At 34.6% G+C, this 12,345-nt stretch overlaps 2 protein-coding genes across 2 annotated transcripts; one reads left to right on the forward strand and one right to left on the reverse strand.

Moving 5' to 3' along the window:
* On the forward strand, nt 1–3,085 carry LOC115725703 (mitochondrial dicarboxylate/tricarboxylate transporter DTC). The gene is made up of 6 exons (XM_030655295.2): nt 1–334; nt 549–632; nt 1,079–1,140; nt 1,256–1,617; nt 2,234–2,448; nt 2,632–3,085. Exons 1-6 carry the CDS (start codon nt 215–217, stop codon nt 2,686–2,688), a joined length of 900 nt encoding a protein of 299 aa, XP_030511155.1. The 5' UTR covers nt 1–214; the 3' UTR covers nt 2,689–3,085.
* Nucleotides 3,086–3,217: 132 nt separating this feature from the next.
* On the reverse strand, nt 3,218–7,510 carry LOC115725701 (protochlorophyllide-dependent translocon component 52, chloroplastic). Its single transcript, XM_030655293.2, has 7 exons — nt 6,760–7,510; nt 6,069–6,256; nt 5,905–5,990; nt 5,611–5,801; nt 5,340–5,528; nt 4,784–4,971; nt 3,218–3,613 (listed from the first exon to the last, which is right to left on the reverse strand). The coding sequence occupies exons 1-7, from the start codon at nt 7,267–7,269 to the stop codon at nt 3,358–3,360; spliced, it is 1,608 nt and encodes a 535-aa protein (XP_030511153.2). The 5' UTR covers nt 7,270–7,510; the 3' UTR covers nt 3,218–3,357.
* Nucleotides 7,511–12,345: the final 4,835 nt, after the last annotated feature.

Here is a 12,345-nt window from a genome sequence, read left to right on the forward strand (position 1 = left end):
AATTAAAAAAATATATTTTTTATTAATTATTAAATAATTAATTTTTTAATACGCTGAGAGGGTTTTGTGTGTGTAGTTCTTCTTTCGTTTATATTGCTTCACACTTGGGTTCCTCCGTTTTCACTCTCTCTCATCTTCCTTTTCTAGGGCTGATCTCTTCCTTTCTCTCTCCCTTTTGAGCTTTGAATCTCTGATTTTTGAGTTTCAGACAACAATGGGAGAAGAGAAGAAGCCCAAATCTGGAGGTGTCTGGCCTTCCATTAAGCCCTTTGTTAATGGTGGTGCTTCTGGTATGCTCGCTACTTGTGTCATCCAGCCAGTTGATATGGTCAAGGTAAGCTCTTGTATATGTATTGCTTTTACAGGGTTTCTGTAAGTTGATTTTAAAAGTTCAAAAAGAAGTGAAAAAAAAGAACTCATTTTGATTTACTTTTGATTTTTTTTTTTCGTTTTGTTAAATTTGTTTTTTTGGTGGGTTTTTGGATCTGGGATTTGTTTGTGTGATGTTTTTAGTTGATGGGTTTCTCTTGTTTTTGGTTGGTTTGCAGGTGAGAATTCAATTAGGTCAGGGATCAGCTCTCAGTGTCACCAAAAACATGCTTAAGCAAGATGGTATTGGTACCTTCTACAAGGTTTGTAGCTTTGAATTTTGTTAATTGTTTTGTATATGTTGTTGATCTTAATGAGTATTCAAAGTTACAGATTTGGGGGGTTGTAAATTGTTGATCTTTTTATTTGGTGAATTGTTGTTAAAGTATGGATCTTTGTTTAGATTTGGAATCTGGAACATTGAAATGAAAAATAAGTTGAATTATTTCACAATTGGGCCTCAATGGTATAAATATTTTTACAATTGGGTTTTAAAATTTATCTTCAGTGTGAGAACAGTATAATGCTAATACTATTCTGGATATTTAGGCTCAATTTCGACTCTTTGTGTAAATTGTGTCTTGAAAATTTACAAGCTGAAGGATTAATTTTGGCTCTTTTAGTTGTTTGGGTTTAGATTCAATATTAAAATGTTTATCTTTTTCAATTGAATTTGTGCTTTACTTAAAAAGATCTTGCTTTTGAGCAGGGACTCTCTGCTGGTCTGCTGAGACAAGCTACCTACACCACAGCTCGTCTTGGATCTTTCAAGTAAGTGATTTAAAGTGTCCATATTCAAGTGAAATATAAGTAGTGGTAGTGAATTTCATCAAAGTAAGTGATGATCATTTGAATTGATTTGTTACCCTGTTTGGTGAAATTTCAGGATTTTGACAAGTAAAGCAGTTGAGGCCAACGATGGAAAGCCCCTTCCTTTATATCAGAAAGCTTTGTGTGGGCTAACTGCTGGTGCTATTGGAGCAACTATTGGTAATCCAGCAGATTTGGCACTCATTCGTATGCAGGCTGATGCCACTTTGCCTGCTGCTCAACGGCGACATTACAAAAATGTGTTCCACGCCCTTGTTCGAATTGTTGCAGATGAAGGGGTTTTTGCACTCTGGAAGGGTGCTGGCCCCACTGTTGTAAGAGCTATGGGATTGAACATGGGAATGCTTGCCTCATACGATCAAAGTGTGGAGTTTTGCAAGGATAACTTGGGTCTTGGCGAAACAGCAACAGTGTTAGGTATGACTCTCTGAAAACAAATCAGATATTTTCTGATATCTTTCTATGTGATATTGGCTTTTGCTATTTGAAGGCTCAGATTCTATACTTTCTCATTATTTTAAAAAATTTGGCTAATTTTTTGAAACAACACTAAAAGTTCATGCTGTATGTAGTTTTGGGGGATATATCTGAACTGAACACTTTTATTCTCTGTCTGTCTTCTATTAACTTAGCTTATGTTTTCAAAATACGTTGTTGTTTCGTCCTTTTGCATCACCGTTTTTGAGCTTTTTTTTTAAAATTGCTTTATGGTTGATGTAGTAGATTCTCCTTAAAGCATGTTCATGTATATATATATATTCTATTCCACTATGTTCACTCCTTTCTACTGTTACCTTTAATAAAGCTGTATTTTTGAGGTTATGAACTTAGTAACATTAACGGATAAAGGATTCCGCAAATGTGGCAGATACATCACTGTTTGCTGAACTTTCCCTTTCACTTTTGTGCTTAAATATTGCTTTATGCTTGTTTGTGTTCATACTGTTTTAAATATCTTTTGACTTTTGGAAAATATTCTATTCTTCTTTTTATTCCCCCCTCAATTAACACCTGATTTGTTTTTTGTCTACAGCTGCAAGTACTGTCTCTGGATTTTTCGCTTCAGTTTGTAGTTTGCCTTTTGATTATATCAAAACCCAGATCCAGAAAATGCAACCTGATGCTCAAGGAAAGTACCCATACACCGGTTCTTTGGATTGTGCTTTGAAGACCCTTAAGGCTGGAGGACCTCTTAAATTTTACACCGGGTTTCCAGTGTACTTTGTCAGAATTGCTCCACATGTCATGGTATATTCACTCTCTCTCTTAAAATTTATCATCTTATATATACTGGCTGATGCGTGGTGAAGGTTTCTTTCGAATTGAACCTTATCAGCTTATTCTTATTCTGAGCTCCTCAATAATCCACTGTCTCTATCCTAATGGTTAGGCATTTGTCTGATATTCCAATCCTTTTTTTATGATGCACAGATGGTATGGATTTTCCTCAACCAAATTCAGAAGGCACAAAAATCTATTGGCTTATAGAGAAGTTATGAAAGGGATGGAGATTTTTGTCAGGGTCGAGTCCAAAAGTCGAATAATAATGTGTCCTAGTTCGTGTTTTGAGCCAAGTAGAAAAGTTCATAAAAAAGAATTTGATTCACAGCATTCATTTCTCAAGTTTTTTTGTGGTTAAGGCCACACTATACCTTTGGAATTTTCTTTTACTATTGACAAGAATAGACCCTTTTTAACATGAAATGGTTTGTTGCATTTTGGGCATGTCTCATCATCCCATCCTCATGGAAAAAGCTCTATGCTGTTGTTGTTGGCCTTATCTTAGGAAATGAGAACAATATTATTTAACTTTGTCATTATTTTAGGTCCCTTGTGTAACATTTGATTATGTGCAAGGAGACAATAAAATTTTCCTGTGGTCTCATATTGTTTGTCTTCTCATTTTGGTTTCCTATCACAAGGCTTGTTTGGCTGATATATTGACATGTTTTGTCACATGTCAATATTTGATTGGTTTATAAGCAAATGATGATAGCCACCAAATTCAGTAATGATATTTGTTGTCATCATAGAATGATTTTGAACCTGTTCATTGAACAACCATGAACAATTTACAGTGTCATGGAGGATGCTATAAAAGCCAACTTCTCATTCATTATATAGTATTTACAGTAAAACTATGGCAAAATATGCATACTAACGAAAAGCGTGGTCGTAGTCATGGTAGTGAAAGACTTTGTGGATGAAGTGAGACAACCATTTTGAAGCTGCAAAGCAAAGAAGTGATATTGAAACCATAGCAGACTTTGCAACCATGGATTTTAGGCTTTGCTTGGTTGCTGCAACAACTCCAAGTAGAGCTATGGAGACTACTTGCAACACAACTTCTAGGACATTGAGACCCTTGTATGCTGCATTGCAACTGCTGCAGTTAACCACATGAGTCCAATACCTGAAAAGAAAATACAAATAAAAGAATTAAGACTTATTTTAACTAGTTGAAAGAAAACACTAGTGTGTTAAGAGTTCTCCCATAAATGAACTTATAGAAGCTAATTAATGTTGAATAGACCTTAAGTGGTGGGGTGAGTATGTGAGTAAGCTTTACACAAAAGAATTTCTTAAGGCTGGGGCATCGTGGTAATATGCCCCGTCTCACCACACCACACCACCCTATTTCGCCATCCCTAGCAATGATCTGTTGGGATCCCACATTGACCAAGTATGAGAATAGTTAGGTTAGTTTTTGGAAGTAAGTTCTACCCAAGTAGTATCGAAGTCATGTACTCTCAAGTGGGACTGATATAGCTGAAGGGGCGACTTGTGGACTAGGCCCATAGTGGGCACCGCAAGCCCCTGTGGATGTAGCATCCAAAAGGGGTGTATTATTAGAATCCCATATAAACTATTGAGCAATTTGCGGCGAAACTCCCTTATGTTTTGATTTTTATACACTTAACCCCCTTATCTTTATTTTTGGTGGCAAAACCCCCTTATGTTTTAATTTTTATACACTTAACCCCCTTATCTTTTTTTTGGTGGCAAAACCCCCTTATGTTTTAATTTTTATACACTTAACCCCTCTATCTTTTGTTTTGGTGGCAAAACCCTTCAGTTTACTTTTCTTTGCAAATTTAAAGTTTTAGTTAAATATTACCGTTAAAAACTAACCGGATTACTACTGTATCGACTTCGAGGTTTTACCGTTACATATACAAAGGTGTATACAATGGTCATCCAGTTGATATTTAACGGTAATATTTAACTGGCGTGTCAAATTTGCAAAGAAAAATAAACATAAGGGGGTTTTGCCACCAAAAAAAAGATAAAGGGGTTAAGTGTATAAAAATTAAAACATAAGGGGGTTTTGCCACACAAAAAAAAGATAAGGGGGTTAAGTGTATAAAAATTAAAACATAAGGGGGTTTTGCCACCAAAAATAAAGATAAGGGGGTTAAGTGTATAAAAATCAAAACATAAAGGGGTTTCGCCGCAAATTGCTCTAAACTATTTAGGCACCCTCATTTCTTAGCCTAACTTTTGGGAGTGAGTTCTAGCCAAGTAGTGTATCATAATGTTAACCATTTTCATACATCATATAGGAAGAACTGAATAAGAATACCTGTCCATAAGCTGTTCTCTTGGAGGAGTTGGTGGAAGAGCTCCACTGAATTTGCCTTTCCAGTCAACTTGGCCACCGGCATGCTTGTTCAGCCACTTTCTGAAAGCAATCACAAGAGCATCCGACTTTGTTGGCACAAAACATGCCTTCTGCCACTGGGCAGAGCCAACGTCCATTATCTTACGCTCCTAAACAGAGAAATCGAGAATCAAACAGTTATAACTAACACCGTTAGCCATCTCATCTAATAATAAAAACAAAGACGTTGTTTTCCACCTAAAACATGTTCTAGTTTAAGCAATAGAGCTTGTCAATTTAACTTGTAGTTTTTCTTCTTTGGACATTACAGAGGGAAAAGATGATTATAATTCTAAGCAATGCCATTTCTCATTTACTTAACTTTCATCTTAATCTTCACAATTGGACAATTGGGTTTACTTCATTTATGATAAGAGTGTTTCATAAGATTTTGAAGGATGAAAAGTATTGCACAATAGAGGATTAAGATATTGGTTAGAAGGAAAATTGTATCTAAACATAAAAGATTTAAAAGTACCTCAACATGTAGCAGATGCAAATCTGAATCCAGAATCAAATTCTGACCAACATGAAACATCCATCGCGGCACAATTTTGTCGATCCATACCCCAAAGTTTCTTGGGAAAGTCCATATTAATCTGCTCTTACCTGGACTAACTGGTATGCAAATAAAAACTAACACCATTCTCTTCTGTACTGATGATTCCTTCACAAATCAAAGACAATCAATAGAATTAAATTACCAATCACCAAAGACTTGTCATGATTGATCAGTATATCACTATTACCTTCTTGGTTCCAGTTGAGGAAGCAGCCCCATTATCTTGCTTTGTTGATCCACCAAGAGGCAAAGAAGAATAAAAAACACATGGTGCAAAAAATTTGTTAATTCCAGGCTCCCGCCTTCCATTAAAACCGTTAGGGTGAAAATTCTCCACAGCCATTTCCAAGGGTATGCCACCTTCTCTATCAGCCTTATCTGTTGTGAAGTTAAAGGTGGCAATGCCATTTTTCATATCAAATCTTTTCCTCATGAAATAAACTGAACATACAAAGATGAATACAAAACCGAAAGCTCTTACTCTTTCTCTGTGGATTCCTCATTAGACCATAATGAGCATAAGGAACATGTGCAGGGTCCATGAGATTTTCTATCAAGACCTCATATCTGAAAATACAAAGTGAAAAATATCAAGTTTCCTATAATGTTCAATCATTGTCATTTAGAGCATCTTTTTTCACTTACCCGTATGGAATATCTCTGTTTCCCATCGAATTAGTAAATGATGGATCATCCATTTCTGCAATGTATGGTGGTTTTTGCTTTGTTATAATATCTTTGTATTGGGGATCAGTGTTAGGCCAAAACCATACAATGCCATTCTGCACAGTGCTTGGATAAACAGAAACACATGCTTTCTTGGAAGTGTGAACCTGAATTAAATAATATATTTCAAGAGATTAATAATCTTCCTTATTTGTATTCTTATGCATAGCATCATCAAAAGCCTGCTATGTATTTTAGTGCTGGGATAAACAGAAACACATGCTTTCCTTTGATGTCATGAGCTTCAAATGTACCAATAAGAAGACACTAATAACACACAGAAGTAGAGAACTTTATAGCATTCTTATATGACATGGACAAGACTATACAAGATTATCCTTATATAACTGCTATGTTATTCCACCAGTTCTCAAAAAATTCTAAATAATTTCAATCAGTCACTTGCACATGCACTACATCGTAAGTTTCAATTTTTTTAACAAACCGCTGTATAACTATAATGTACATTATTATATAAAAATACTTGGACTATAATTTAAGTGATGCCATTGCCGCTACTATAGAATTTTTCTATATAAGATAAGATCCCCTTGAAGTAAAAAAATTTCATGAAATGGACACAAAAAAGTTTTTGGAATTCCAATAGTACCGGAGGGCCATCTGGAGGTGCTTGAGGGATGAACTTGCAGTCACCAGAGCCATTAAAGCACCAACCATGGTAGACACACTGTAATCTCCCCCATTGATCAATCCTTCCTTCTGATAAAGGAGCCAATCTATGAGGACAACTATCATCAAACACCTTCCATTCACTCTCATTCCTATCCCACCACACAACCACATCAAGACCCATTACTTTCTTAGCATGTGGCCTCCTCTTATCCAAGTCACAAACCGGCATAATCGGATACCAATGAGCATACCAATCAAATTTCCCATCTGGGGTTTGAGTTTCAACCTCAGGCTTAAAAGGGTCAGAAAGTTCTGTGGAAACAGAAGATGAAATGGCAGTGAAAAGCTTGGATTTTGACACGGAATTCGAACTGGGTATTGGATTAAAGCTCGAGCAAAAGAGTTTTGTGAATTGGGTTTTGTCTAGTCTTGATGGAAAGCCAAGAGAATGAACAGGAGAAACTCTGAGAGCTTCCATGGCTGACATGAATGAAAACAATTAGAAGAAGTTGAAGATAAGAGAGATTAAGAATTGGATTAATGGTTAAAGATGAAATCTTTGAAGGTTAAAGGAGAGGTAGGTGGGGACAGAGATAATGTGTAGGCGTGTGAATAGTTCAGTTGAGGCATTTGGATGTAGTAGCTTAGCTTCCATTAATACGCTTCTCTCTGCATGTGGTTGTAAATTAAACACCTCTCACATTGATATACTCAAAGGTTCACGAGAAATCCTAAATTGTTGCAATTCATTTCCGCGTAAATACCATTTTGGACCATGCATTTTACAAAGTTACTGATTGGATTCTGAATTTTGTTAAATAACAAAATAGACCATATATTTTTCAAAGTGGTAAAAATAAGACCATGAGCTTAATTTTTGACAACTTTTTTTTAATATAACCAACTTGAAGACAATTCCTAATACGAACCGATACAAAAAATACAAACAGTTTGGTCATAGCACTTTTAGATCGAATTATAATTAAATTTTATTTTGACAAAAAATCAATTCAGGGTTCTATTTGTACTATTTTAGAAAATACATGGTCCATTTTGTCATTTAACAAAATAGAGGATCTAATTGGTAACTTTTGCAAAACACATTGTCCAAAATGGTATTTACTCTTCATTTATTTATATAAATATGTGGGTGGATACAATATTTTCCAAAAGTTCTATTTTGTTAAATGATAAAATAGATTTTGTATTTTTCAAAATAGTACAAATAGAACAGTGAACTGATTATTTAGCAAAATAAAGCTTAATAATAATTTGACCTAGAGGTGTTATGACAAAACTTATTAAATTTTCTGCATATGTTAGTGTTAGGGATTGTCTTAAAGTTAGTTATATTAAAAAAATTATCAAAAATTAAGTTCATGGTCTTCTTTGTACTATTCTAAAATATACAAGATCAATTTTGTTATTTAATAAAGCAGAAGGTCTAATCTATAACTTTTACAAAACTAAAATTCCAAAATAGTATTTACACAGAATAATTTGTATTATAAATATCTAAATTTAATTACATGTTGCAAATAAATACGTAAGTTTAATTTTTTATGGTAATAATATCTAAATTATATTTCTACAACTTTCGTACATGGCCGGATTTAGTTTAAGACAGGTTAGGCTCACATGTAGGACCCACCCAACCTAAGAACCCAAATAAAATATTTTTTATTCAAAATTATACATATTTTTCAATAGCTACCTCCAAGTGCCCCATATCATTCATGGTTGGCAATTCACATAAGATTTAAGTTGAGGAGGGGTGTACTTTTTTTAAGGGATGGAGTGTAATATTTTTTCTAAATAATATAACATGTTGAAAATTAATACAAACTTGTATTGCATTTTATAGTATTAAATAGTTTAAAGTACATCTAAAAAAAAAATAGTTTAAAGTAAAAAAAAAAAAGTGACAATAAAATATTGAGTAAGGTATTAAATACAAATTTTATTGGTAAAGATTTCAAAAAATAACTTTGAATATTAAAAAGTAGACATGTTTTTGTTGAGAGTTGAACCCATAACTTTCATTATGTGTGCAAAATAACAACCATTATACCAAAGTTTATATTATACTCATAAATATCACTTTTAATTATTAATATATGTTATAAATAATTTAAAAAATATATACATTTTTTCTTGATTTTTTTAGGGGCAGTATGTGGGTCTAGGCATATCAAAAAGATCCTTTTAGTTGGATCAGGTTGGAGCTCCGATTCGACAGATCACTTCTGATTCGAAACATTTGAATACTTACTGGATTTCGGATCAGATTCGCTTCGCCCTATCTGATTTTTTTTTTGGATCAAATCCGTTTCAATATATTAAAAAAAACTTAGTACAAGACTCGGACCCAGACCTAGCTCCGGACCCCTTGGGACCTAAGACCCAAAACCAGACTAGGATTGGAACTCAGGACCCAGACTCGAACCCGAACCCTTATCCAAGATTCAGACTCATGATCCTGACCCGAACTCGAACCCGGGACCAGGATCAGGACATGAACCCAGACCTGGGACCATACCTGAGACCCGGACCAAAACCTAGACTCGGACACATACTCGAACTCGGATCCAAGACCCGAGATGCAGACCCAAACCTAGACGTGGACCTGGGACCCAGACTTGGACCCGAGACTGGGACCTGGGACTCTAACCCAAATAAGACTTGGGACCCGAACTCGGATCCGGGCCTGCGATTCGAACCCGGACCCAAATAAAGTATTGTATTAAATAATACTAATACAAAATTAAAATGGATATAAAATTATAAGTTTAGATATAAAATTAAAATTCTTTTTAAAAAAAAAAGATGAGTCGGATGAGATTCGATCCGAATAAGTTGGGTCGGATCTGAGCCGATCTAAGTATCTAATCTAGCAGGACAAGGCGAGGCAGATCATTACATGATCTGGATCAGGTCGGATCATAGCTATATCAGACCCGACTCGATCTATTTACACTATGTGGGTATGCCCGTGGAAACGCTAACCACCCATAATGCGTCAAATCGATATAATGTTCTTTCAATTTATTTTAGATAAGATTTGGAATAAATTTTTCGATTGGAAATTTAATTTTTTTAAGCTAGGGGAGAAAGGTCTTTCTCAAATGAGTCATTCAAGCTATACTAAACTATGTCATGAGTTTATTTCGGCTACTTGTGAATTTTGTGAAAGAAATACATCGTCTTTGTGCCTGCTTTTGGTGGTGGTGGTGGGGTGGGGGAATAAGGATCATTAGAAGTTGTATTGGGTGTAATTGGCAAAATCTTTGTTGGCATAAGTCAGATGGTGGTATGAGGTTTAAAAGTTTTTTCATTTCTAATCAATCCCTTTTGGCTAAATAAGCATCTCGTATTTATAAAGCTCCTCAGTCACTTGAAGGGCTTCTATTTTCCCAAAGGCTCTTTTCTTAATGCTAAATGCACAAAACGAGCTTCGTATATTTGGCGCAGTGTCACTTGGGCCGAGAATCTTTGATGGCAGCGTCAAGATGGGTGATTGGTAATGGTAAAAAGGTAAGAAATAGGGAGGATGGTTGGATTCCAAAACAACAAGTGAGTCACACCACCATGACTCTTTCTCAGCTGAGGAAGCAAGGAAAATCCTTGCTATTCTAATTTCATATTGTAATGTGGTGGACAGATTTATTTGGCACTATAATGAGTCAAACCTTTTCTATGTTAAAAGTGGTTTTTGGAATGAAACTTGGTGGCTGGGCAAGGCAAATCCTTGCTATTCTAATTTCATATCGACTAGGCCATCACCTTGGTGGAAATATTTATGGTCTCTTAATATTCTACTAAAGGTTAAAACTTTTGTTTGAAGGGTTGCTTAGAATTTTCTCCCTACTTATGTTAATCTGAGTAGGCATGGTGTTCTCTCATTGAATCTTTATCCTATTTTTAATAAGGAAATTAATGAAACTACTTCTTTGGCTTTGCTCTAAACTTAAATAGTACTCAGATTTGGTGGCAAGCTCAAGGAATGCCACTGCACATGCTTTAGTTGGTTTAGCCATTAGACTTGAGCGTACCAAAACGTGGTGGCATGAGCTACCATCTTGCCTTGGGCCATAATGTTTTATGCTTTGAAACTTAGTATTCTTTTGGCCATTAGCCTGATAATATCATATTGATGTTTTCTCAAAAAGGAAAAACATACATAATTTGTGGTTCCCTTGAGGCTTCATTTTTCATTATGAAGTCTCTTCTTGTTTATACTAAGTCATCCTTTCTCTCTAAGTATTGTAGTGAATTGGCATTTTCATTATATGACATTTTCATTAAAGAATAGCTAGTTGTGGTACTTGTTCAGTGACAATTGAGGCTATTTATTGTTGATGAATTGTCATTTTAGAGTAGTTGTTAATGATTGTAGACACTTGTTTGTATATATGAGTGGAGTTTTTTTTATCTGTTTATTATTATGTTAACAAAGTGACTCATAATTTTCTTAGAACTTCCTATTTTTTCTAGATCAAATTTTTAATAGTAGGTGAATTTATGTCACTTTTGTTAGACGATGTGTTTTCTTAACCAAGCTATATTTCTATTGAAAAAAAGTTTGTTCTTTATTTTTATATATATATATATATATTTAAGTATTTGCAGAAGCTATGAACTTCAGAGAGGCGCTTAGTTGAGTAAAACAATACTCAAATGTGTGGCAACGGTCTTTATTGAAACTGACTGTTTGGTTGTGGTACAATCGTTAAGGAGATCCTTTAAAATGATTTCAGTTTTTGGTGCTTTGATTAACGATTGTAAAATGTTGCTTAATGATTAACCTTTTGTCTCGTTTTTATTTGTTAAACGGTCTGCAAATGTGATTGCTCATAGCTTTGCTAGAGCGTATCGTTCATATTTTGATCGTACTTTCAGGTTGGGAGATGTTCTAACTAAATTGTTATCTTGTTTGATAACAGAGTTTGATGCTTAATAAAGCTTGAATTTTCATTAAAAAAAGTATTCCTACTACATGTCTTCTAATAGATTAGTTATGGTATATGAGATTTTTGTTTACTTTTCATTTTTGATTTTTGTTTTGCTAATTAATATTTTTACTCTTTGAATTTTAATAATTACTAAATCATGCTCTCAAACTTTTTATATTATTAAATTTAAAACTCTCCCAAATTATTGAGATTGTTAAATTTAACGACTTATGTCTAATTCCGTTCAATTTTACTCACAGATGCCTAACATGGACGAAATTTTAGAACTAAACATGTCAAAGTTTGGGGTACACAATTTGGTACATGTCAAAGTTTAATACGTGAATAATCACCACATAAAACGTTCTATTAAGAGTTAGTCCCACATTGCTAATGTGTGGAAATAAATTGTGATATATAAGATTAAAGGGCTACTCCTCCCATTACCAATTGGTTTTGGGATGGAACCTCATTCATCTTATTCCTCAAATTCTAACATGGTATCAGAGCCACTTGTGATCCTTTGTGAGCCAAAGTGCCGCCGGTCCAAATAGATAGGAAATAAATTGTGATATATAAGATAAAAGGGCTACTCCTCCCATTGCCAATTG

Source organism: Cannabis sativa, chromosome 6 (genome assembly GCF_029168945.1).
Source record: "Cannabis sativa cultivar Pink pepper isolate KNU-18-1 chromosome 6, ASM2916894v1, whole genome shotgun sequence".
NCBI classification, from domain to species: domain Eukaryota; kingdom Viridiplantae; phylum Streptophyta; class Magnoliopsida; order Rosales; family Cannabaceae; genus Cannabis; species Cannabis sativa.

Excerpts from the sequence above, each read along its gene's own strand:
- LOC115725701 (XM_030655293.2), bottom strand. The coding sequence starts at position 7,269 with ATGTCAGCCATGGAAGCTCTCAGAGTTTCTCCTGTTCATTCTCTTGGC. Across the intron at positions 5,802-5,904 it reads GAGGAATCCACAGAGAAAGA|ATAAGGCTGATAGAGAAGGT; the intron begins GTAAGAGCTTTC and ends ACTTCACAACAG. Across the intron at positions 5,529-5,610 it reads CCTCAACTGGAACCAAGAAG|GAATCATCAGTACAGAAGAG; the intron begins GTAATAGTGATA and ends TGATTTGTGAAG.
- LOC115725703 (XM_030655295.2), top strand. The coding sequence starts at position 215 with ATGGGAGAAGAGAAGAAGCCCAAATCTGGAGGTGTCTGGCCTTCCATT. Across the intron at positions 335-548 it reads AGCCAGTTGATATGGTCAAG|GTGAGAATTCAATTAGGTCA; the intron begins GTAAGCTCTTGT and ends GTTGGTTTGCAG. Across the intron at positions 633-1,078 it reads GTATTGGTACCTTCTACAAG|GGACTCTCTGCTGGTCTGCT; the intron begins GTTTGTAGCTTT and ends GCTTTTGAGCAG.